At 49.1% G+C, this 21,804-nt stretch overlaps 1 protein-coding gene across 1 annotated transcript in view; it reads left to right on the plus strand.

The window, feature by feature from the left end:
• ACYP2 (acylphosphatase 2) overlaps window positions 1–21,359 on the plus strand; it is an 834,305-nt gene extending 812,946 nt beyond the window's left edge. The window contains exon 4 of the mRNA XM_086927647.1: window positions 20,449–21,359. Coding sequence (XP_086783773.1) covers window positions 20,449–20,563 — 115 coding nt within the window. The 3' untranslated portion in view covers window positions 20,564–21,359. The remainder of the gene's footprint in view (window positions 1–20,448) is intronic.
• Window positions 21,360–21,804: the final 445 nt, after the last annotated feature.

The raw sequence follows: 21,804 nt of genomic DNA on the forward strand, positions 1-21,804 counted from the left end.
CAAGGCATTTATGGAGGGACCAGTTAATCTTCAAATATATTATTACATGGACTAACAGCAGGTGGAAGGCTCCATTGGCATTTGCGACTCGCAAAGTGCAAAAAATTGTGAGTCGCAATTTGCGAGTCACTAATGCCAATGTACAACAGTGTCAGAGACACTGTTTGTGATTCCCTATGGGGCGCAAATAGAATGCATGAATGAATATTCATGAGGCACTAGCAATTTGCGACCCCATTGGGAATGGCTGGCCCTCCCAGGTATGGTGGCCTGCTGGGCTCAGCTGACCTCCATGTCTGGGACTCCTTTTAAATAAAGCAGTTTTTTTTAAATGCAGCCCATTTTTCTTAAAGGAAACTGGGATGCATTTAAAAAAAGAAACATGATACGCTTTGGTTTAATTTTTTAAGGGCAGGCGGTGGTCCCTTGGACCACTGCCTGTCCCTACAAAATATTTTCCCCTGAATTCACAAAGGGGAAGGGGTCCCCTGTGGACCCCTTCCTTTGTAGGTCGAAGGACTGTAGGCTTGGCCGTAGGCCAAGACCGGAAGTCCGGAGAATTATTGTTACTTAGAGAGGCTGCTTTATCCCGCCTCTCTTTTTGTCTCTCCTCCATTGGCTGGCTTCCTAAACGGAGGCCAGCCATTGGAGGAGAGATGCGTCACTCCGATTTAGCCCCGTATTTTTCGGATTCGGGGGCGTAAGATTTGCTGTTCTTTAGACAGTGACGTCATGCGTCACTCAAAACAGCAAAACTATGCCCCCGATTCCGAAAAATTCGGAAGCCTGCGGCCTCCATTTTTCTTTTCCCCGCAGTGAAGGTGAGCCTCGAGCCTCTGCCTCTGCTCCCGTTTGTGCCGTTTTTAGTGCTCCTGCACCCCTGTTTGTGCCGTTGTTCGTGCCACCAGATTACAGGCCGGTCCCTACTTGCCTGGACGGCGGCTGACGTGCGATGCGCTGTGACGGAGGTGACTCGCCCTGACAGACGCACCAGTAGGCAGAGACGGAGCTCGACGGCCATGGTACCTACAGCAGCAGTATCTCCTCCAGTGCCCCCGGACGCTGTTTTTCCGCGTGGTGAGTGATTACCCCCTCCCCTCCTTCTCCCTTTTCCTGGGTCCTTCCATGTTTTCACGATGTCAGGGCTGCCTTTCTGTGCGGGGGATGGGTTGCGGGCTTTGGGCTGGGAGACCGGGTCCTGTGGGGTCGCTTACACGATGCTTGGATGTGGGGGGTGGGCCTGGGTGTGGGCGTTTTGAGGACCGGGGGTCCGTCCGTTATGCGCTGGTCTGTCTTTTGCAGCGCAGGCTTAGTAGAGGAGTTTGTTTCCTCGAGGGACGCTTCGCGGCCAGATAGAGGAAGAATGAGGAAGGAATGCAGTGATATATCTACACGCAATTTGGTGTAAACTACTATTCGCCGGCCCTTCCACAACTGCAAAGAACGCACAAATGGCCGAATTTTCTCACTTGCAACCCGATTTGTTTTACAGATTCCTTGTGTTTCTGGAATTTTGTGTAGGTATCACTCGTATATTAATACCGATTTGATCTAGCATGCGGTTTTATTTTCAAAATTGCAACGCCTAATCACGCTGCACCCCACCCCCGCCCTATGCGTTGCTTTCCCGTCTTCCGTCTGCATCATCAATCAGATGTCAAGCCCTCCCCCGGTTTCTACTCTCCTCCGTTTTTTGCACATTAGTGTGTGTTGGATACACATAATCCACAGCTGCACTCCCTGCTTTTCCCTGCAGTTCACACTGCAGCCTCTCCCGGCATTGCATCAAAATAAATCTTTACATGTATGCATACAAGAGACGACTGTGTACAGACTACCGCCTAGCTGATTTAATTTATTTAATGTGATGCCTTTTTCCCTAGCTGCGGTCGTTTTTTTTAGCTCGCCCATCTCCTCCCTGCTATCGTGCCCTCCTCCCTAACTTGTATTCCTTTTTTCCTCAGCTGCACGATAAGGAGAGAATTGGGTTGTCCAATGTCGCGGCTTGTGTTGCTTTCAAAGTTGCCCTGACTAACGTTTGCAGGTTTACCTTCTGCGCTGTGTAACAAAGTCAATACATGCCAAAAGGAATCAAATGGGAAAACACTAGTGCCCAGCCATCCGCAGTTACAGTTTAAAGCCCGTACTTTATTCATTCTACAGCACATTCTTTTGGTCCGCCAACTGATGAGATGGATTCACTAACAAACGATCGTGTTTACAGCGTTGTAATCGACCTCCGCATTCTCTGCATTTTTTGTTTTTTTATCGTTATAAAAACATCTGTCCCACAGACACTCATTTTAAGCGCCACCTGGAGACTTGTTGAAGAAAAAACTACTTTATTGCATGTTGCAAGACTCAGCGACGGTCATTTGAGTGTCGTACTGAAGAAACGCTTACGGTTAATCAGATTAAAGATGCACATTCGAACTGTGGATCCGTCTGTACTAGTTATGATCCTTAAAACGGCCAGTATCCTGCATGACCACTTGTCCAAAAGTCAGCAGATCATTACATCATGGGAATACTCTTTCGTTCTGCTGGAATACAGGGGCTTTCGTAGCGTGAGTCTGCGCGTTTTCCACCGGACGCTCGCCCAGGTTGTGTTGGGAGGGATATTATCGCCCCTTTTACCCTGGCGAGGGTGAGTGAGACAGACATGCCCTCTCTTCCCACTAAAATTCACAATTACGATCGAACCTCTCTTCCCACTAATATTCACAATTACGATCGAACCACCTAGCCTGGAACATCTGATTGGGTTGTAGGTTATTTGGTCCATGATGAGACTTTAACCTCTGTGCGCTGCGGAGGGATACAGATCCTGGAGGGTGAAAATGTGTTCCGGCTCAGCACATTGTGTATAAGTAATTAGGGAGCCACCTTACTCATGTAGAAGAGATAGCTCAAGCTAACATCACCCCTCTCCTGGATTACGCTTTTGAAAAAGATTACCCTCCCCCCAAATCCTAAATACGCTACAAAACTACTCGTTCATTCTCATAAAGGGAACTACTTTGTGTGGATGTGTACTTTTAGAAACAAGTGAAAGCCACAGTGAAGTTAGCCAAAGGAGGAGCTGCCGGTACACACATGAGTTGTATTCAGTTTGTGGAGATGTTCGTTCATTAGAGCAAGTGAGATTGAAACTTTGCTGGCTGATTGAGTAAGCACTGATGCCCTGTGAGTCAACGCCCATAGAGATATCCACACAGAACCCCCCAAATAAAGATGTCATTTATTACCTTGTTTTCAATACTGAACTATTTGCCGTGCAACATTCTGGTGATAATGTGTCACATTTCCAGATGCTGCTCTAACCGATTTGGTCAATGCACCCTACTTCTTGCCCCGGGCCCCTTCCGTCTGTCCCAGGCGGCTCCTCCCTCCTTCAGTCCTGCCCTCAGACACCCCCTCTCGCTCAGCCCCGTATCTCTGCCCCGTTCAGACTCTTTCAGTTCCTCTGCCCCCGGGTCCCCCTCCACGCTTTCCGGAGCAACTGCTCTCCCCCCACACCCCAGCTCTGCCCTCAGACGGCCTCTTCACCCCCCAAAGCCGGCGGCTCTTTCCTGACCCCCCCCCCCCCCCTCCCCCACATGGCCTCTGTTAGACCTGTCTGTTTCTGGGAAGACTCTAACCACCATGATTTATTTTTGTCCCCCTTAGCCTCCCAGAGTTTCTATTTTTATTTTTACATGTGTCCATCAGGAGTTTTTTAATGCTGTCAGGAGGCTAGGTGTTCCTTGGCGATGACGCCATTTTTCCCTCATCACTTGTGAGGCCTAGTCACCCCCTTGAAACCTTAGGGATCTCCAGAGACCTAAAATGGTGTCCACCAACTGCCATAACGGACACTACTGGAGGACAGGTCCATAGGGTAACATTAGGGAACTTTCTGGAATCAACTAGAGACTTCTGCAGGTCTCAGGCCACCCTATATAAGGCCAGTGACCAGCAGCCATTTTGTGCTGACCCCAGAGTAGAGGAGTGAGGCAGTGGTGAGAGGAGGTGGACACACTGAGAGCAGCTAGTTTGTCACTGAGGCTGACAGTTACTTCAGAGGATTGTTCCCCCTTCAGCCTTTGACCGATCCCTCTACCAGGACAACCACTACTGACAAGGAAAATCGAGTTACTGGAGGAAGAAGATCCTTTTATCACAGAGACCAGTAAAACCACTCAGATTACCCTTAATTGAAGGCATTCCTGATTGACCATACCCAGCGCTGTGCTCACCGGTGTTGTGGATCAGCTGTGGTAGAAGTGGGCGTCTGTGGCACCCTAGCGCCCTAAAGAGCGAGGGCGCCGTGTATGCACATCCTTCCTGAGAGGCTGGAACTGAAGGTGTCTGAGGAAGAATAGCGGCGCTGTGTTAGCGGATTACGGGACCCCGGGGGCACCAGCCGCGTCAAGCAGAGCAGGTAGTGCTTCCGCGCATGCCCTGAGCGCGCCCGCTATCGAAAGCAGGAGGGGCCTAGGGTCGGGCAGGCCCAGGAGAACAGCGACGACGTGAGGAGCAGCGTCCTTCCTGAGAGCGAGTGCGGAGGCGGGAGAGGTACGAGAGCGCTTCCGCGCATGACCGGAGGAGCAGCGCGACTGTCGGCGTGACTGAGGAGGCGCCGGAAGGCTTCCTGGAGCGCCGTGTCAGTAACACCAATTCCCCCCACGCTCGAGCGCCGGCTGAAGGAGCCAGCGCGAGCGAGGGGAAACGAAGGCTCAGGCGTGTTGCTCCGGTTTGCCTTTCCGCTTGTGTGTGAAGTAGACACGAGCAGGGAAGGGTGAGCGGGGCCCCCCATCGATTTACCGCCAGAAGCCCCAACAAAGCACCGGTTCGGCGGAACAGAGGCAAAGACGCCGATAGGCGCCCAGAGGCAACAGTGACGCGTGGGGACTGGGACATCATCGTCCCCACGCTAAAGTAAGGAGCAGGGAAGAGGGGCCCTTAAAGAATCTAATAACTGGGAACTGCTAGTGTAAATCCTAAACTGTGAATAGAAGAATTAGTAATTCATTGTAGAGCCAAGGGCTGATCTGAACTGGGAGTTAGCTTGATACCCCAGAGTAATTAAAGAATTGATTACAGGGTAGTGATATTAGGGGCTTGAAAATTACTACTGAAGCAGGCCAATAACCCTGAATAGCACTTTGAAACTGTTAGAAAATGTACATGCCAGTTAAGTGATACAAGTGTGTAACCCTACATAGTACAAATCTAACAGGTTTCTTCTAATTTCAAAAGAGTGTCACTTCCTCATTACTGAACTCTTATCAAGTGAATGTATTTTACTGCCCTTTTTCCACAGCTGGAGGAGTGAAAACTAATTGCCCTAGTAAATGTGTAATGTTTATTCCTAAAAGTAATTGATGTTATAACCTGTATGATTTCAAATCCAAAGAGCCATATTATTTTTATAAAAGGTAACGGTATTTTTCCAAACAGAGGTGTTGTGTCTTTATTTTAGTGGTTCATCACTGTGTTACTGTGGGTAAGACTTGTAAGTACTTAGCCAACGCCTGGAGTTAGCTGTAGACCACAACTGTGCCAAGCTACCATATGTAGGCTTGGGTAATCTAGGTCCAACATAATTGGTGTTTCAGCGGTGGGATAGCGGATTTGTACTTACACTTACTTATTAGTAACGCAGTGCCAACCACGAGACCCCACCTGGAGTTTTCTCCCTGCGGCCCTCCTAATTTACATTTTTGGTTTTTCTAAATTGACTTCTGGCGGTGGGTGGAGGTTGACCTCAGGTCACTCTGTGGATTTCTCCTGTATAGCATTTTATACTTCAAACAAGAATGGAGATAAATGTGGAAGAGCTAGACAATTATACTGTGCCTCAATTGAAAGAATGGTGTCAGCAGCAGGGGGTGTTTTTCAAGAAAGGCGCCAGGAAAGTTGAGCTGCTGACCAGTATTCGGGCATGGGTAGAGGCTCATTCCGGGGAGGAGGTAGATCCTGAAGAGAGTGACAAGGACACTGTCCTGGAGACCACAACACTGTACCAGGCGGGAGGGGAGAACCTAGTAACAGGTCCTAGAACACCTTCTAGAGTGGGCAGTAGTGTGTCAGAGAGGGGCCTGACCGACGCCGAGTTGGAAGACAGGAGGGAGGAGAGGAGGATGAAAATAGAACTAGCCAGGATGGACATGGTGAGGGAGGAAAAGAGGTTGGAGCATGAGCGGACCATCAAGGAGATGGACTTGCAAGCCCTAAACTTACGTACCCCCAAACCAGAGAATGGTGGCAGCGATAACCAAACCAACACCCGAGAACCTAGACCGTACCTACCAAAAGACATTATGGCTTGTTATGTACCCAGCGACGACATTGCTAAATGGTTAGCCGCCTACGAGGTCTCGCTGAGGGCCCATGGGATTCTGGAAGTCCACTGGGGAGGTGGGTTATACAAATACATGCCCCCCACTGGCAGGGATACTTTGTTGGCCCTTGACTCGAGTGAACAGACCTATTATCCGGCTATGAAATTAGCGCTGCTCAAGAAGTTTGGGTTGACCCCTGAGAAATATAGACAAAAGTTCCGGGGCAGCTACAAGCTGGGCACACAAAACTGGGTAGATTTCTTGGACTACTCCAGGAAGGCCCTGGAGGGTTGGGTAAGAGGCAGCGAAGTAGGGGACTATGAGGGACTATATGACCTCATACTCAAGGAACACCTACTCGAGAAGTGTCTTCCCGAGCTAAGACAGCATCTGGTGGACAGCAAGCTGACCAGCCCCAGGAAGCTTGCTGAGGAGGCGGACATCTGGGTTAGTACCCGGGTGTCGACTAAGGGGACTGGAGGGAATTCCCAGAAGCAAGGACAGGGCGCCCCCCAGAAGAAAGAGGGAGGGGAAATTAAGAGGGAGTTCTCAAAAGGGCCACAAAATACTTCGCAAGGAAGGGGCAGAGGATTCATCCCTAGGAGTAACCCCCCTCGCAACCCTACCCCTGGCCAAAGCCAGCAGCCAAGGGTTGTTCATTGTTTTGAGTGTGGTGGTGTGGGACACTATAAAGGAGATGTGAGATGCCCAAAAAGACCACCCCCTCCCACTGGAGGAAAAGCCCCGGGAATCACTAGTGTAGTGCTCGGGGAGGAGATGCCTTTGGTTAATGGAGGGGAGCGGGCGGGTGTCACTTTAGTGTCCCTGGGAGATAAGGAGATGGTTCCCAAGACCCAGCTGCCTTCCAATACTATTAAGTATGAGCAGTGGGTCACCATCAATGGCCGTAGAGGGGAGGCTCTGAGAGACACAGGAGCCAGCATGACTATGGTAAGGAGTCAGCTGGTGTCTCCAGAGCAGGTCATCCCAGATGTACTCCATCCCGCCGTAATGGCTGACGGCAGATTGGGCCACTACCCTGTGGCTGAGGTTCCCTTTGAGTGGGGAGGGGTTGCAGGTCCACTTCGAGTTGCCGTAAGCCCTGCCGTGCCTGTTGACTGCCTGTTAGGGAATGATATGGAGCACAATGCTTGGAGGAGGGTGGAGTACCAGACTCACTCTGAGATGCTGGGACCCCCTGACTGGACTTGTGTCAGCACAAGGTCAGCAACTGCCCGAAGGGAAAAGTTGCTTACGCTGGAGCCTGGAACAATGGCCCAGCCGGCTGCCAGAGAGGAGAAGGACAAGAGGCCGGAGGACCCTGCCTCGACATCTCCGCCTCGTGAGACAGCTGGACCACCTGCGGAGGTGGATCTGGAGTCCACAGGGGAGAATGTTGCTTCCTTGGAGAACCTACCCATCCCTACAGAATGGCATGTGGAGGGAGGTCCTTCCAGGGAAGAATTCTGTGCAGCTCAGAAAGAGTGTCCTACTCTCGAGGGGCTGCGGCAACAGGCCAACGCCCAGGCAGCAGGAAACATTGAAGGGAGCTACCGGATTTACTGGGAGGATGGACTCCTCTACAGTGAGCCCAAGGCACCTGGCCACGGTTCAGCCAGAGCCTTGGTGGTCCCTCAATGCTTTAGAGCCTTTCTACTGGAATTGGCTCATGAGATACCATTGGCAGGACATCTAGGACAGGACAAGACCTTTGCCCGGCTTGTCCCCCACTTCTATTGGCCTCGAATGAAAGTGGCGTCTGACACATACTGTCGGACGTGTGTGTCCTGCCAAGCTAGTGGGAAAACAGGAGTGAAGCTTAAAGCTCCCCTGGAACCACTACCTGTCGTTAGCACCCCCTTTGAGAGGGTGGGCATCGACATTGTTGGGCCATTGGATCCACCAACTTCAGCTGGCCACCGGTTCATACTGGTTTTGGTGGATCATGCCACACGGTACCCAGAGGCCATACCTCTGAGGACCATCACTGCACCTGTGGTGGCAAGGGCCCTGATGGGGATCTTTACCCGAGTGGGTTTCCCCAAGGAGGTTGTGTCCGACAGGGGGACTAACTTCCTTTCAGCGTACATGCGGGCTATGTGGAAGGAGTGTGGGGTTACCTATCGGTTTACCACTCCTTATCACCCACAAACCAATGGTCTTGTGGAAAGGTTTAACAAAACCTTGAAAGGTATGATCAGGAGTCTACCTGAGAGCCTGCGGAGGAAATGGGACATCCTCCTACCCTGTCTCTTGTTTTCTTACAGGGAAGTGCCACAAAAGGGAGTGGGCTTCAGCCCCTTCGAACTTTTGTACGGGCACCCTGTACGGGGACCTCTCAGCCTGGTGAAGGATGGATGGGAACGGACTCCCAGAAAACTTCCCCAGGACGTGGTGAGCTACATGCTGGCCTTCCGGAGCCAAATGGCTAAGTTGTGGAAGCAAGCTTCAGACAACTTGGAGGCCAGCCAAGCAGTGATGAAAGAGTGGTATGACCACAACGCTCACCCAGTGGAACTGGAGCCTGGACAGAAGGTGTGGGTGATGGAACCTGGAGAGCTAAATGCCCTCCAGGACCGTTGGACAGGCCCCTTTGAGGTGTTGGAAAAGAAGGGGAAGTCCACCTACTTGGTGGATCTTAAGGCCCCGAGGCAGCCCCACAGGGTGCTGCATGCCAATCGCCTCAAGCCACATCATGAGAGGCCCGCGGTTGTCTTGATGTTGGTAACCGATGGAGCAGAGGAAGAAGAAAGCGAACCTCTCCCTGATCTTCTCTCGTCCCAAGAAAAGGATGGGTCGGTGGAGGGAGTAATTCTCTCACCATCCCTAACTCCTGAACAGCAGAGTGATTGCCGCCAGATCCTGGAGCAATTTTCTTCTCTGTTCTCCCTTGTCCCGGGTAGGACCCACCTGTGTACCCATGACGTGGACACAGGAGACAGCCCACCTGTGAAGTCTAAGATCTACCGGCTGTCGGACAAGGTGAAGGCTAGCATCAAGAGTGAAGTCGCCAAGATGCTGGAGCTGGGAGTGATTGAACCTTCTGGAAGCCCTTGGTCTAGCCCGGTGGTATTGGTACCAAAGGCTGCCCCACCAGGCACCACACCGGAATTGAGATTCTGTGTGGACTACCGAGGCTTGAACTCAGTAACCAAAACTGATGCCCATCCTATCCCACGGGCGGATGAGCTGATTGACCGGCTGGGAGCTGCTCAATACTTAAGTACCTTTGACCTAACTTCAGGGTACTGGCAGATTTCCCTTACAGAGGAGGCGAAGGAAAGGTCAGCCTTCTCTACACCTGAGGGACACTACCAATTTCGCGTGATGCCCTTTGGGCTCAAGAATGCCCCTGCCACTTTTCAGCGGCTGGTGAACAGGGTCCTTTCTGGAATGGAAGCTTTTTCTGCTGCATACCTGGACGACATTGCTGTCTTCAGTAGCAGCTGGGAGGACCATTTGCAGCATCTGCAAGCTGTTCTGCATGCCCTGCAACAGGCTGGATTGACAATCAAGGCCAGCAAGTGTCAGATCGGCCAGGGGTCGGTGGTGTACCTAGGTCACTTGGTGGGCAGAGGGACGGTGCAGCCCCTCCAGGCAAAGATTGAGGTTATCATCGCCTGGGAGCCCCCCAAGACTCAAACAGAGGTCCGAGCCTTCCTGGGCCTCACTGGATATTACCGTCGCTTCGTGAAGGGGTATGGCACTATCGTGGCCCCTCTCACTGAGCTTACTTCCAAGAAGCAACCCCGACGGGTAGTCTGGACGGAGGCTTGCCAGCGAGCCTTCCTGACCTTGAAACAAGCATTGTGTTCCGCTCCCATTCTCAAGGCCCCTGATTTTGCTAGAGAATTCATTGTCCAAACAGATGCGTCAGAACATGGCATTGGGGCAGTGTTATCGCAGCTAAATGATGAGGGCTTGGATCAACCCGTGGTCTTCCTGTCCAGGAGACTACTCCCCAGGGAAAGGAGGTGGAGTACAATTGAGAGAGAAGCCTTTGCGGTGGTTTGGGCTCTGAAGAAGTTACGACCATACCTGTTTGGTTCGCACTTCCTAGTTCAGACTGACCATCGCCCCCTTCGTTGGCTGATGCAAATGAAGGGGGAGAATCCCAAGTTGCTAAGGTGGTCCATCTCCCTACAGGGAATGGACTTTAGGGTGGAACACAGACCTGGGGCAGACCATGCCAACGCAGACGGTCTATCTAGGTACTTCCGCCTTAGTGATGAGGACTCCCAAGGGGTTGGGTAGTTCTCCCCACTTTCAGCTGGGGGGGACGCGTGTTAGACCTGTCTGTTTCTGGGAAGACTCTAACCACCATGATTTATTTTTGTCCCCCTTAGCCTCCCAGAGTTTCTATTTTTATTTTTACATGTGTCCATCAGGAGTTTTTTAATGCTGTCAGGAGGCTAGGTGTTCCTTGGCGATGACGCCATTTTTCCCTCATCACTTGTGAGGCCTAGTCACCCCCTTGAAACCTTAGGGATCTCCAGAGACCTAAAATGGTGTCCACCAACTGCCATAACGGACACTACTGGAGGACAGGTCCATAGGGTAACATTAGGGAACTTTCTGGAATCAACTAGAGACTTCTGCAGGTCTCAGGCCACCCTATATAAGGCCAGTGACCAGCAGCCATTTTGTGCTGACCCCAGAGTAGAGGAGTGAGGCAGTGGTGAGAGGAGGTGGACACACTGAGAGCAGCTAGTTTGTCACTGAGGCTGACAGTTACTTCAGAGGATTGTTCCCCCTTCAGCCTTTGACCGATCCCTCTACCAGGACAACCACTACTGACAAGGAAAATCGAGTTACTGGAGGAAGAAGATCCTTTTATCACAGAGACCAGTAAAACCACTCAGATTACCCTTAATTGAAGGCATTCCTGATTGACCATACCCAGCGCTGTGCTCACCGGTGTTGTGGATCAGCTGTGGTAGAAGTGGGCGTCTGTGGCACCCTAGCGCCCTAAAGAGCGAGGGCGCCGTGTATGCACATCCTTCCTGAGAGGCTGGAACTGAAGGTGTCTGAGGAAGAATAGCGGCGCTGTGTTAGCGGATTACGGGACCCCGGGGGCACCAGCCGCGTCAAGCAGAGCAGGTAGTGCTTCCGCGCATGCCCTGAGCGCGCCCGCTATCGAAAGCAGGAGGGGCCTAGGGTCGGGCAGGCCCAGGAGAACAGCGACGACGTGAGGAGCAGCGTCCTTCCTGAGAGCGAGTGCGGAGGCGGGAGAGGTACGAGAGCGCTTCCGCGCATGACCGGAGGAGCAGCGCGACTGTCGGCGTGACTGAGGAGGCGCCGGAAGGCTTCCTGGAGCGCCGTGTCAGTAACACCAATTCCCCCCACGCTCGAGCGCCGGCTGAAGGAGCCAGCGCGAGCGAGGGGAAACGAAGGCTCAGGCGTGTTGCTCCGGTTTGCCTTTCCGCTTGTGTGTGAAGTAGACACGAGCAGGGAAGGGTGAGCGGGGCCCCCCATCGATTTACCGCCAGAAGCCCCAACAAAGCACCGGTTCGGCGGAACAGAGGCAAAGACGCCGATAGGCGCCCAGAGGCAACAGTGACGCGTGGGGACTGGGACATCATCGTCCCCACGCTAAAGTAAGGAGCAGGGAAGAGGGGCCCTTAAAGAATCTAATAACTGGGAACTGCTAGTGTAAATCCTAAACTGTGAATAGAAGAATTAGTAATTCATTGTAGAGCCAAGGGCTGATCTGAACTGGGAGTTAGCTTGATACCCCAGAGTAATTAAAGAATTGATTACAGGGTAGTGATATTAGGGGCTTGAAAATTACTACTGAAGCAGGCCAATAACCCTGAATAGCACTTTGAAACTGTTAGAAAATGTACATGCCAGTTAAGTGATACAAGTGTGTAACCCTACATAGTACAAATCTAACAGGTTTCTTCTAATTTCAAAAGAGTGTCACTTCCTCATTACTGAACTCTTATCAAGTGAATGTATTTTACTGCCCTTTTTCCACAGCTGGAGGAGTGAAAACTAATTGCCCTAGTAAATGTGTAATGTTTATTCCTAAAAGTAATTGATGTTATAACCTGTATGATTTCAAATCCAAAGAGCCATATTATTTTTATAAAAGGTAACGGTATTTTTCCAAACAGAGGTGTTGTGTCTTTATTTTAGTGGTTCATCACTGTGTTACTGTGGGTAAGACTTGTAAGTACTTAGCCAACGCCTGGAGTTAGCTGTAGACCACAACTGTGCCAAGCTACCATATGTAGGCTTGGGTAATCTAGGTCCAACAGCCTCCCACTACACAGCCTCAGGCTATGCCTCCGACCCTGGCACGCAGCGTTCGCACAGCAAGCTGTACCCCTGGATGTGGAATACCTATCTGACACACAGCCACCACTCACCAATCTGACACAGCCGCCACTCACCTCATTGTCACACAGTGGCCACTCACCTCACTGTCACACAGCGGCCACTCACCTCACTGTCACACAGCGGCCACTCACCTCACTGTCACACAGCGGCCACTCACCTCACTGTCACACAGCCGCCACTCACCTCACTGTCGCACAGCAGCCACTCACCTCACTGTCACACAGCCACCACTCACCAATCTGACACACAGCCGCCACTCACCTCACTGTCACACAGCCGCCACTGACCTCACTGTCACACAGCCGCCACTCACCTATCTGACACACAGCCACCACTCAGCAATCTGACACACAGCCGCCACACAGCCGCCACTCACCTCACTGTCGCACAGCCGCCACTCACCTCACTGTTGCACAGCCGTCACTCACCTCACTGTCACACAGCAGCCCCTCACCTCACTGTCACACAGCCACCACTCACCAATCTGACACACAGCCGCCACTCACCTCACTGTAACACAGCCGCTCTGTCTATGTGTGTGTGCGTGGCTCTGTCTGTGTGTGTGTGTGGCTCTGTGTCCGCGAATACTCTCTACTACTCTCTAATGCTCACCTATTGCCATTGTAAATGACAATACCATTTATTTATGTTTTTTTTAAAAAATGGGAAAAAAATGTCATGAGCAATGCCAATAGCTCTACCTTTAATAATGCCGAGACCATTGCATTGTAAATGCTTGTTGCAAATGGTTTACCAACCTCTTGAAGAGGGCGGTAAATTGGAAGTGTTTTGCGACTGCAATTGCGGTCGCAAAACATTCTTACATAGGGTAGAGAGTCGCTATTAGGAAGGGACGCCCTTGGAACGCCCTTTCCTAATAGCGAGTCGCAAACCCTATTTAGCGGGTCACAAATACATTCCGACTTGCTAAATAGGGTTTGTACGTGGCCCATTGGAATTTTTGCATGCGCAAACGTGTCGCAAACCAGTTTGCGCATACAAAAATGGGTCGTACGTCTGGCTCTTAGTGTTAGGACAGTGGGATTCCAAAACAGTTTCCCCTTAGGCAAATAGTTTGGATGATATTTTCAAATATGGCGTAGTTATGTTGGATACTAGGTACTAGAAGGCAACATAGCAAGGTTCAGGAGTATTTCAGATACATTTCACTGGTACCCTGATTAAGACTATATCTTTCTCTGAAGGAGCTCTCCAAGGCAGAACAGGAGTCCAGATGGAGGAAGATATGGAAAATAAAGCATAGCAACTCAAAGGGAGTAGGAACACCCCTAAGGAAGACTTCAATGTGGGAGCCCCTTTAAAACCACACTCAGCATTAACCCCACCTTCAGTTGCTGTGTAAGATCTCTAAAATATCAGCCTCCTGCAGGGAAATTGTGATTGAGTCAGGAGTTTTGTAGTCTAGTAAGAAACCCACATGATAGAAATAAGGATTTCGAGGAACATTCACTTATACTGGTCCAAAGTGATGCACAGCACAGATAGATATGGATTCGTGTGGGTCTGGGCAGAACAATTAAACAACAAACACACACCTTTCATGAATCTAGGTCGTTTTGGGTTTCAATATGTTTTTATTGGTCTTTTAGTATCAACAAAACACAACATCTTTTCACTTATACAATGTACCAAATTCCCTTCCTTCCCACATTACTTGCAAAGTTATTTGCTCTTCCTAATATATCTCCCTATTGTTTCCTGTCTGGTTTTATCCCACGTGTTTCTCCAATGCCATTTGATAAAGAAATGTCATCTGTCATTGGAGCATTGAAGAACCATGGTGGCCTTCTTTGTCATAGCTCAGTAAAAAAATCTCAAAAGAGGGAGGTTTCGTAACTGACTGTAGTATCCAGTATCCGACTCATAGATAAAACTCTTCTCTTCTGGCAGCCCAAACTCTTTCTTAAGTAGGTCCAACAAAATGTTTAATAACAAACTTTATTGAATTTCCAGAAAGCAAAGCTGGCCAAGGTGAACACATGGCTCACACATAGCAGAAAATGTTATATACACCACTCAGGACGGAAACATCTCATAAGTATCTCGCAATACACATGGAGAATGACCACAAGTACATATTCATAGGCAGTTAAATAAGCTGACCCATTCACTTTCCCCACACCAGCCCATGTTCCTGATGGCAGCCGCAGGCTTCAAAAACCACTTGCACTTGCTGTGCACGCTAGTGGGTGCTCTTTCTCCACTTTAACAGGGTAGGAGGCCCAGGGGACAACCACTGCGCTGCGATGTCCCGTTTCGCCACCCGGGGGGCTAGACCCAGGAGCGCTCTTTCCTCCATTGTACCCCCAGATCCCTTGAACACCCCCAAGACAATCAACAGGGGGGGAGAGGGGAACTTCCCACCCCAGCACCCCGACATTTCATGTGTCACCTTGGTCCAGTACCAAAGTATCATTGCATATGACCATACCGTGTGGTAGAAATCTGCTGGGTTGATTCCGTACTGAGGGCATGCAGAGGTGGGTTGCAAACCAACTCAGCATAAGCGAGTTGGGGAGGGATATGCAAAGTAAAGGTAACGGGATTGAGCAAGTCACAGTCTGGAGGAGGTGGTAAATTTGCGGGAGGCCCTCAGGGCGTCTCACCAGTCTTCGTCCTCTACAGGTCCCACCCATCTCTCCTAATGGGTTCTGAGATAGTTAGGTGAACCAGGAGAATCGATTACAAGTGTGTGGTAGATCTGGGATATTCTGCCAAGGCCTAGGCTGCCCATGAGTAGCTTGGCGTCCAAGGGACAGAACTCTGGGAGTGTATCTGTGGGTAGGGAAGGCGCTTGGAGAGCATGTCTGAGTTAGAGATATTTGTAAAATTGGCTATGTGTAAAGTTGAAGTTCTGTAAAAGGTCTTGTAAGGAGTGCATCTGCATCCCCAACCATACATCCCCCAAAGTCGTGTGATACCAATAAGATCCCAGGAGTGGAAGCCGCGGATCAAGACTACTTCTTTCAACCAGGTGTCATGCCAGAGCGGTGTCTGTTGAGTAAGCCTGGCTTCCCATCGTACATGCCAAAACGCAGAATGCCATGCATGGAACACCACCGAGTTACCAGGGGCAGGGAGAGAGAAACCAGAGACCTATAGAGCATAGCCTGTAGCTGAGGGAAACCCATCAATGAGAGTTCCAAGCAGTCGGCGAGATCGGACCATCCCCCATTGAACCAATAATTGAGGACAAGGACATGGAAAGACAAATAATAGAGGTGGAGATTAGTTATCCATAACCTACCATCATAGGGTCCCTGTTGACAGTGCGTAAAGGCTATTAGATGCCACAGGAATGTCTTGATAGCGCCGTCTAGAGCAGAAAACCACTTTCGAGGCAAGTGAAGAGGTAGTTTCTAAAAGACATAGAGAAAACGTGGAGGATCATCATCATCATATTGAAGAGGGCAATATGTCCCAGGACATTGAGGTGAGGGAACCACTTGACAAGTTCTGACTTCGCTTTTTTGACCAGGGGTTGGAGGTTGAGGGCCCAAGTGAGCTCCGTGTGTAGAGCGACCCACATGGCCAAATATTTAAAACAGAGGTGGCAGAGAGGGATGGCCATCTGCCCGTCAAAGCGGTCTCTGGACAGCCATAGAGGGTCCAATACTGACTTAGAAGGGTTCATCCGTAGGCCTGATGCTCTTTTGAAGAGTTCAAGCATCTGGAGACATCTGGGCCCACTCACAGCTGGGCGCACAAGATAGAGCAGTACATCGTCTGTGTATAGTGCGATACGACCTTCATGTCCCTCCTCCAGGCCCAACCCGCATATTGTGGGTCTGTTTGTATATATTAGGCCAGGGGCTCAATCACCAAGGCACAGAGGAGGAGAGACAGGGGGCAGCCCTGCTGAGTCCCTCGCTCTATGGCAAAGGCGTCGGAGATGCTCCTGTTAAACTTGACCCGAACGGTGAGGTTGGAGTAGAAAGCTCAGACCATGCTCTGAAACTTCGGCCTGAGGCCAGCATGAGTCAGCACCAACTGGAGGTAATCCCAGTTCACTGTATCGAAAGCCTTCTCAAAGTTGATAAGAAACAGGGCTAGATCTGATGGCAGCCGATGATGGTGGGCCAGGGCCATGAGGAGCTGACGGACACAGTGTCTCTTGCTCCGGGATGGCATAAAGCCATATTGGTCTGCTTACATCAACTCATATAGGACAAGTTTGAGCCTGTTAGCTAATATGGACGGAAAAATTTTAACCTTGCAGTTAAGGAGCAAGATTGGCTGATAGGCTACTCATGACATGGATGGAGGTTGCGTCTTGGGTAATACTACTATGGTTGCCGAAGCCAGCTCCAACGGGAAAACCCTGGTGTGGCAAACCTCCTTGCATTGCGACAGAATGTAAGGGATGAAGGTCTCTTGAAGCGCAGTGTAATATTTCATGGGAAAGCCATCTGGGCTCAGGTTTTACCCGGTGTCATACCAGAAAATGCCTCTCCAATTTATTCCGCCACAAGAGGCTTGTCTTGCAGACGGCTTCTGATATAGGCAACCTGGGAAGGAAGACCGAGTCAAGGAGCAATCTAGGCACAGCCATGTTCCTGTCTGCTGGTCTAAATACAGTGTGTAATATTAGTGAGCAAGGGCTTGGGCTATCTCAACGAAGGTCTGCTTGGGACGGCCAGCACCATACAAGGCCTCGGGAACAATCCTGTTGGCCTGTTGATGGGAGACCAACCAGTAGAGTAATTTCCTGTTTTTGTACCCCCCAGCCGTATATCCGAGCTGTCGTGGCTCACCAGAAGTGCTAGGCTGCCTTGAGAGAGTGTAGTGAATGCCCTTGTGAATGAGACCTAACTTTTGAGTGATATGCGCCTGACAAGCAGATTGCAACTGTTGCTTCAGACGAAGTGCCTGGGACACCAATTGAGTGATAAGAGCTGAACAGTCAAGCTCCTGGGCTTTGACATAGCTCCTGGTAGCGCCTCTTCGGGTTGTCTCACCTGCGGCCCATAGGGTGCCTGTGTGGGTAACCGAGCCCTCGTTATTGCGGAAATAAAAACTGGAGTTCGGACCCAAGGAAGAGGACAAATTTCTTGTCCTGGAACAACCAGGCATTCAAACTCCACTTGGGAAGCTGTCCCGGAAGCGGGTGCCCAAGATGGAAAAGCAAAGGGGAATAGTCTGAAATTCCGCGGGTCAGAATCTGGGTCAATAACTGACAATCCAGGGCATACAGTAAAACGAGATTTATTCAAGAGTGGGTGTGGTGGGCCACCGATGTGTGTGTGAAGTGCCGCTGCAGAGGGTGCCAGGATCTCCACGAGTCGCAGAGACCCAGGGCTTTGGTCCAGTTAGTGAGACGATGGGTGTTAGCCCATCTGAACGCCAAGGGGGTACTAGTGCTATCCTGGTCTGACTAAGCCATGGCGTTGAAAGCGCCTCCTATTATCGTTAGCCCCTGTGGAAGGCCCAAGAGAATGGCTCGAAAAGTCCCTGAGCCCAGAGAACAAAGAGGCAGGGGGCACATGAAAAAAAATAAGAAACATAACCTCGTGAGTATCGTAAGAGACAAGAGGTAAAGAAAAAAAAAGGTAACAAACACCATCATTACAAGAGAAATCGTTAAATCAGAGCAAGACATGAGCCGCTATCACATAAGCAGGTATGAGGCCCCTGAGTATAAAGCAGGCACAGGAGGTAATGTATTAAATAGGTGAAACAAGAGGGTAAGCAGTGGACAAAACAACAGCATGGACCAAGAGTAGTGCAAGTAGTAGAGTCAAGCTTTATCCAGTTGCGGAGTTGTGGAGCGGCGAGAAGAGTGCGCAGTCAATAGAGGTCGACCTCGGTGAGATGGTGAGACAAGTCAGTGGGGAGAATGGTCGGATTAGGGAGTGCAGCGATTTGGCCATAAGTCCCTCCCTCCCTCGCCATCTTCTGCGGATCTCAGGCCAAGGCCTCCAGCAGGGAGGGCGCTCTCAGTCTTATTGCTGTTCACATACTACAGTCCAAACTGGTCTACGGGTTCAGTGCTCAGAGATGTTTAGCGCCTTTGTACAACATCATCAAATACTGGTGAATTTTATTAAAGTGGATAGCTCCTTTACCCAACATCTTGTGTTGTAGAACGAACAGCTAGCTGGGTTGGACTGGGAGCTTGGAGCAGCCATAAAAATGTTTTTTTTACCAGCTCTATGTTGCTGAGAACCAATCCTGTTATGTGCAGGGTTGGGCTTTTCCCAGAATAGTTTTTTAACAAGATAAAAATATAAATTTTAGGTCACAATTTTACAAGTAGAGGGGCTAAAAAGCCAATAGGCTCTCGACTGCAGCTCTAGAGAAACTTGTGCAAAATCCCCATATTTAGGGCCGGGCACGGTGCCCAAGGGCATTCTTTCTCAGTAGGAGCAATTCATGCAAGTGTACTCACATTAGTACTCGCGCAGCTCAGAGGTTCAGGTTTCAGAAGTCGAAAGAAAGTATTGAGCAGCGCATGTTCTTCCATTATAGTTAAACTCTTAACTCCGTTCAGAAAGCCATCATTATTGTGTACATACTACCTTATGCTTTTCAACATGTGTTCACTTCATAGGCAGTTTGGTGGTACACTATATCACTGTGTTAAATGACATATAATCTGCATAACTATTAACTAACTTCAGCCAAAGAGAAGGGGTCAAGGAGAGCACAATCCTAGAACACATGCACATCAGAGACTAATAGGTCATCTAATATCCACAATATCTAAACTGTGTATATCATGTACTTTCAATTTCCATGTGGTGCTATTCGTAATACTACCGCCTCTACACCTCCTCGAGGTCAGACCACAGCAGTTTGTTATCACACATGCGCTGTGCTCCATTCGCTACATTATCCTGATCCAGGACTTTACCATTTGACCCACTGTGGAATATCGCTTGCGCACTCTCTACAGGGAGCCCAAATTGCTCATCCTTACTGAAAATACCTTCAAACTCTTGTGGATTTTGTTTATTATTTGCGGAGTTCGAGCGGGTACTCTGATCTGCCATATTTTTACAATCATACTCTGGATGACCCTATTGGACGATATGGACCGTTGTTCTTTACTTTGATTCCTGAGTCTCACAATTACTGTCATATGCATATGACATGAGGTTACATGCGCCGTGATATTTCTACTTCATAGCCTTGAAAAAGTCTGAGTACTGATTGATAGTACTGACGAAACACGTGTCGGCTGTTTTTATCAACTTCAATTTTATGGATCTTCAAATAAAGAAAATGAAAATATGAACATGAACTTCATCTGCTCCTTTGTTTTGTCCTGAAATTGAAAGTACATGATATACACAGTTTAGATATTGTGGATATTATATGACCTATTAGTCTCTGGTGTACATGTGTTCTAGGATTGTGCTCTCCTTTACCCCTTCTCTTTGGATGTACATTTGTCAATCTCTTGATTGACATTGATCTCTCTTGGTAGTGGGGGATAGTGGTCTATGTAGCACTCCGTCTTTAAAAAAAACTAAAGATTCTCTACCTTTTTCCAGCATTATTGTCCATTGCACTATCATTTGTGTATGTGCGGTTCTATCCATTTTGGATACACTACTACCGATCTCCTTATGCTTCATTAACTAACTTCAAATGGCTTGAAGTATGCTGAAAGTGTTTTTGCTAATCTGTACCTGCTGTGGTTTGGAAAGCCTGAATTCCATTTCTAGGTTACTGAAAGATATGTAATTCTTACCATCATGGTCGGTTTTGGTTGATAGAATTTATTATAAATGTGATTGTTTTTTTGTTGCAGGAAGGCCTGGCTGCGGGAGGTGGGGAGCCCGAGCTCACGGATTGACCGGACCGAGTTCTCGCAAGAGAAAGAGATCACCAAACTAGAGTTCAAAGGCTTCGGCACCAGATACTGAGAGGAAAGGCCGAAGCACAATGAAAGAATGCCCCATCTCTGCGCCGGACTACTTTATCAAGCTTTATCGTATAGCATAGTAAAGCAGCGCCCACCCACTGTAACTGCAAACCGCAGCGTAATGTGTTTGTGCTTTTAAACATTAAGGGTCTCATTCCAATATTAGCAAATTACAGTGCGATGATGCCCCAGGGGAAATAGGGATACCACACCCTGCAGTATTCCACAGCCATGTCCGAATCCCAGTCTCAGCAGTCAGAATGAGGAATAGCCAACCAGTGGAATCAGTTTATAGGCTCCACGTTTTTTATCTTTTTTTATTCGCACACAAATTAATGAAGAAAAAAGCTTGGTTGGGTTTGTGCGAGGTATGAGTACGTATTCATTTTATCTCAACTCGGATTCCTAAATTGTTTGCACCGATTTACGATTGACCTCTAAGGTTCGAATTGAGGGCCTAAATGTGCTGGCAGTAACTGCATTGGACGTTTAATATTGTATGTACATCCGGGGTGGGCCTCGTAGGTCCAGAAGGGTGGGATCCATTCCAGATGTTCGGGAAGGACATTCCTGTAAGAAAGAATGACACACAATGAATGGAAACGGAAATTATTGATATGGACCATGATTACCCTGAAAATCTGCCATGATCATCAGGCCCTTTTGGACCTGCCCTGGACACCCCTGTTGTAAATGATTTTCACATAGCCATGTTTCTGCCCTCTGTTCTGTTATCTAAGGTACACTTATTTATGGCATGAACTTGTGAAAGCAAAATATAAAATACTGGTGTGGCAGCTTCTCCTCCTGAATTCTCAATTCACTTTAACATTGGCATGCTCTGGGAATTGCAGTGTTGCCTGTCATTATTTAATTTTTTTGTTTTTTTGTTGTTATCCGTTTCCCCAACAGATTAAAAAAATTGACAAACATTGCTAGGTTTGCAAGAAAAAAAAATGCTGATATCATGTCAAGAATTACAAATCTGTCAGAAGTAAAGCGTTTTTCTTTCCATTTTTAAATTGCTCACTTTTACAGTTAAAATAGTCATCTGTCAGTTCTAAAGAGCTGTTGCTCGTCAATGTTCCCTCTTTTACTGAGAGCATAAAACATTATGTCTCAGGTATTTTAAATTGGACATCGGTTCACCAAAATGCTAGGGGTAACGAAAGTGACATCACACACCATTTGGCCTCAGTGACCTCACAGGAAGTGATGGCATGGCCTTAAACCCTGAATCTT

Source organism: Lissotriton vulgaris, chromosome 6, assembly GCF_964263255.1.
Source record: "Lissotriton vulgaris chromosome 6, aLisVul1.2, whole genome shotgun sequence".
NCBI classification, from domain to species: domain Eukaryota; kingdom Metazoa; phylum Chordata; class Amphibia; order Caudata; family Salamandridae; genus Lissotriton; species Lissotriton vulgaris.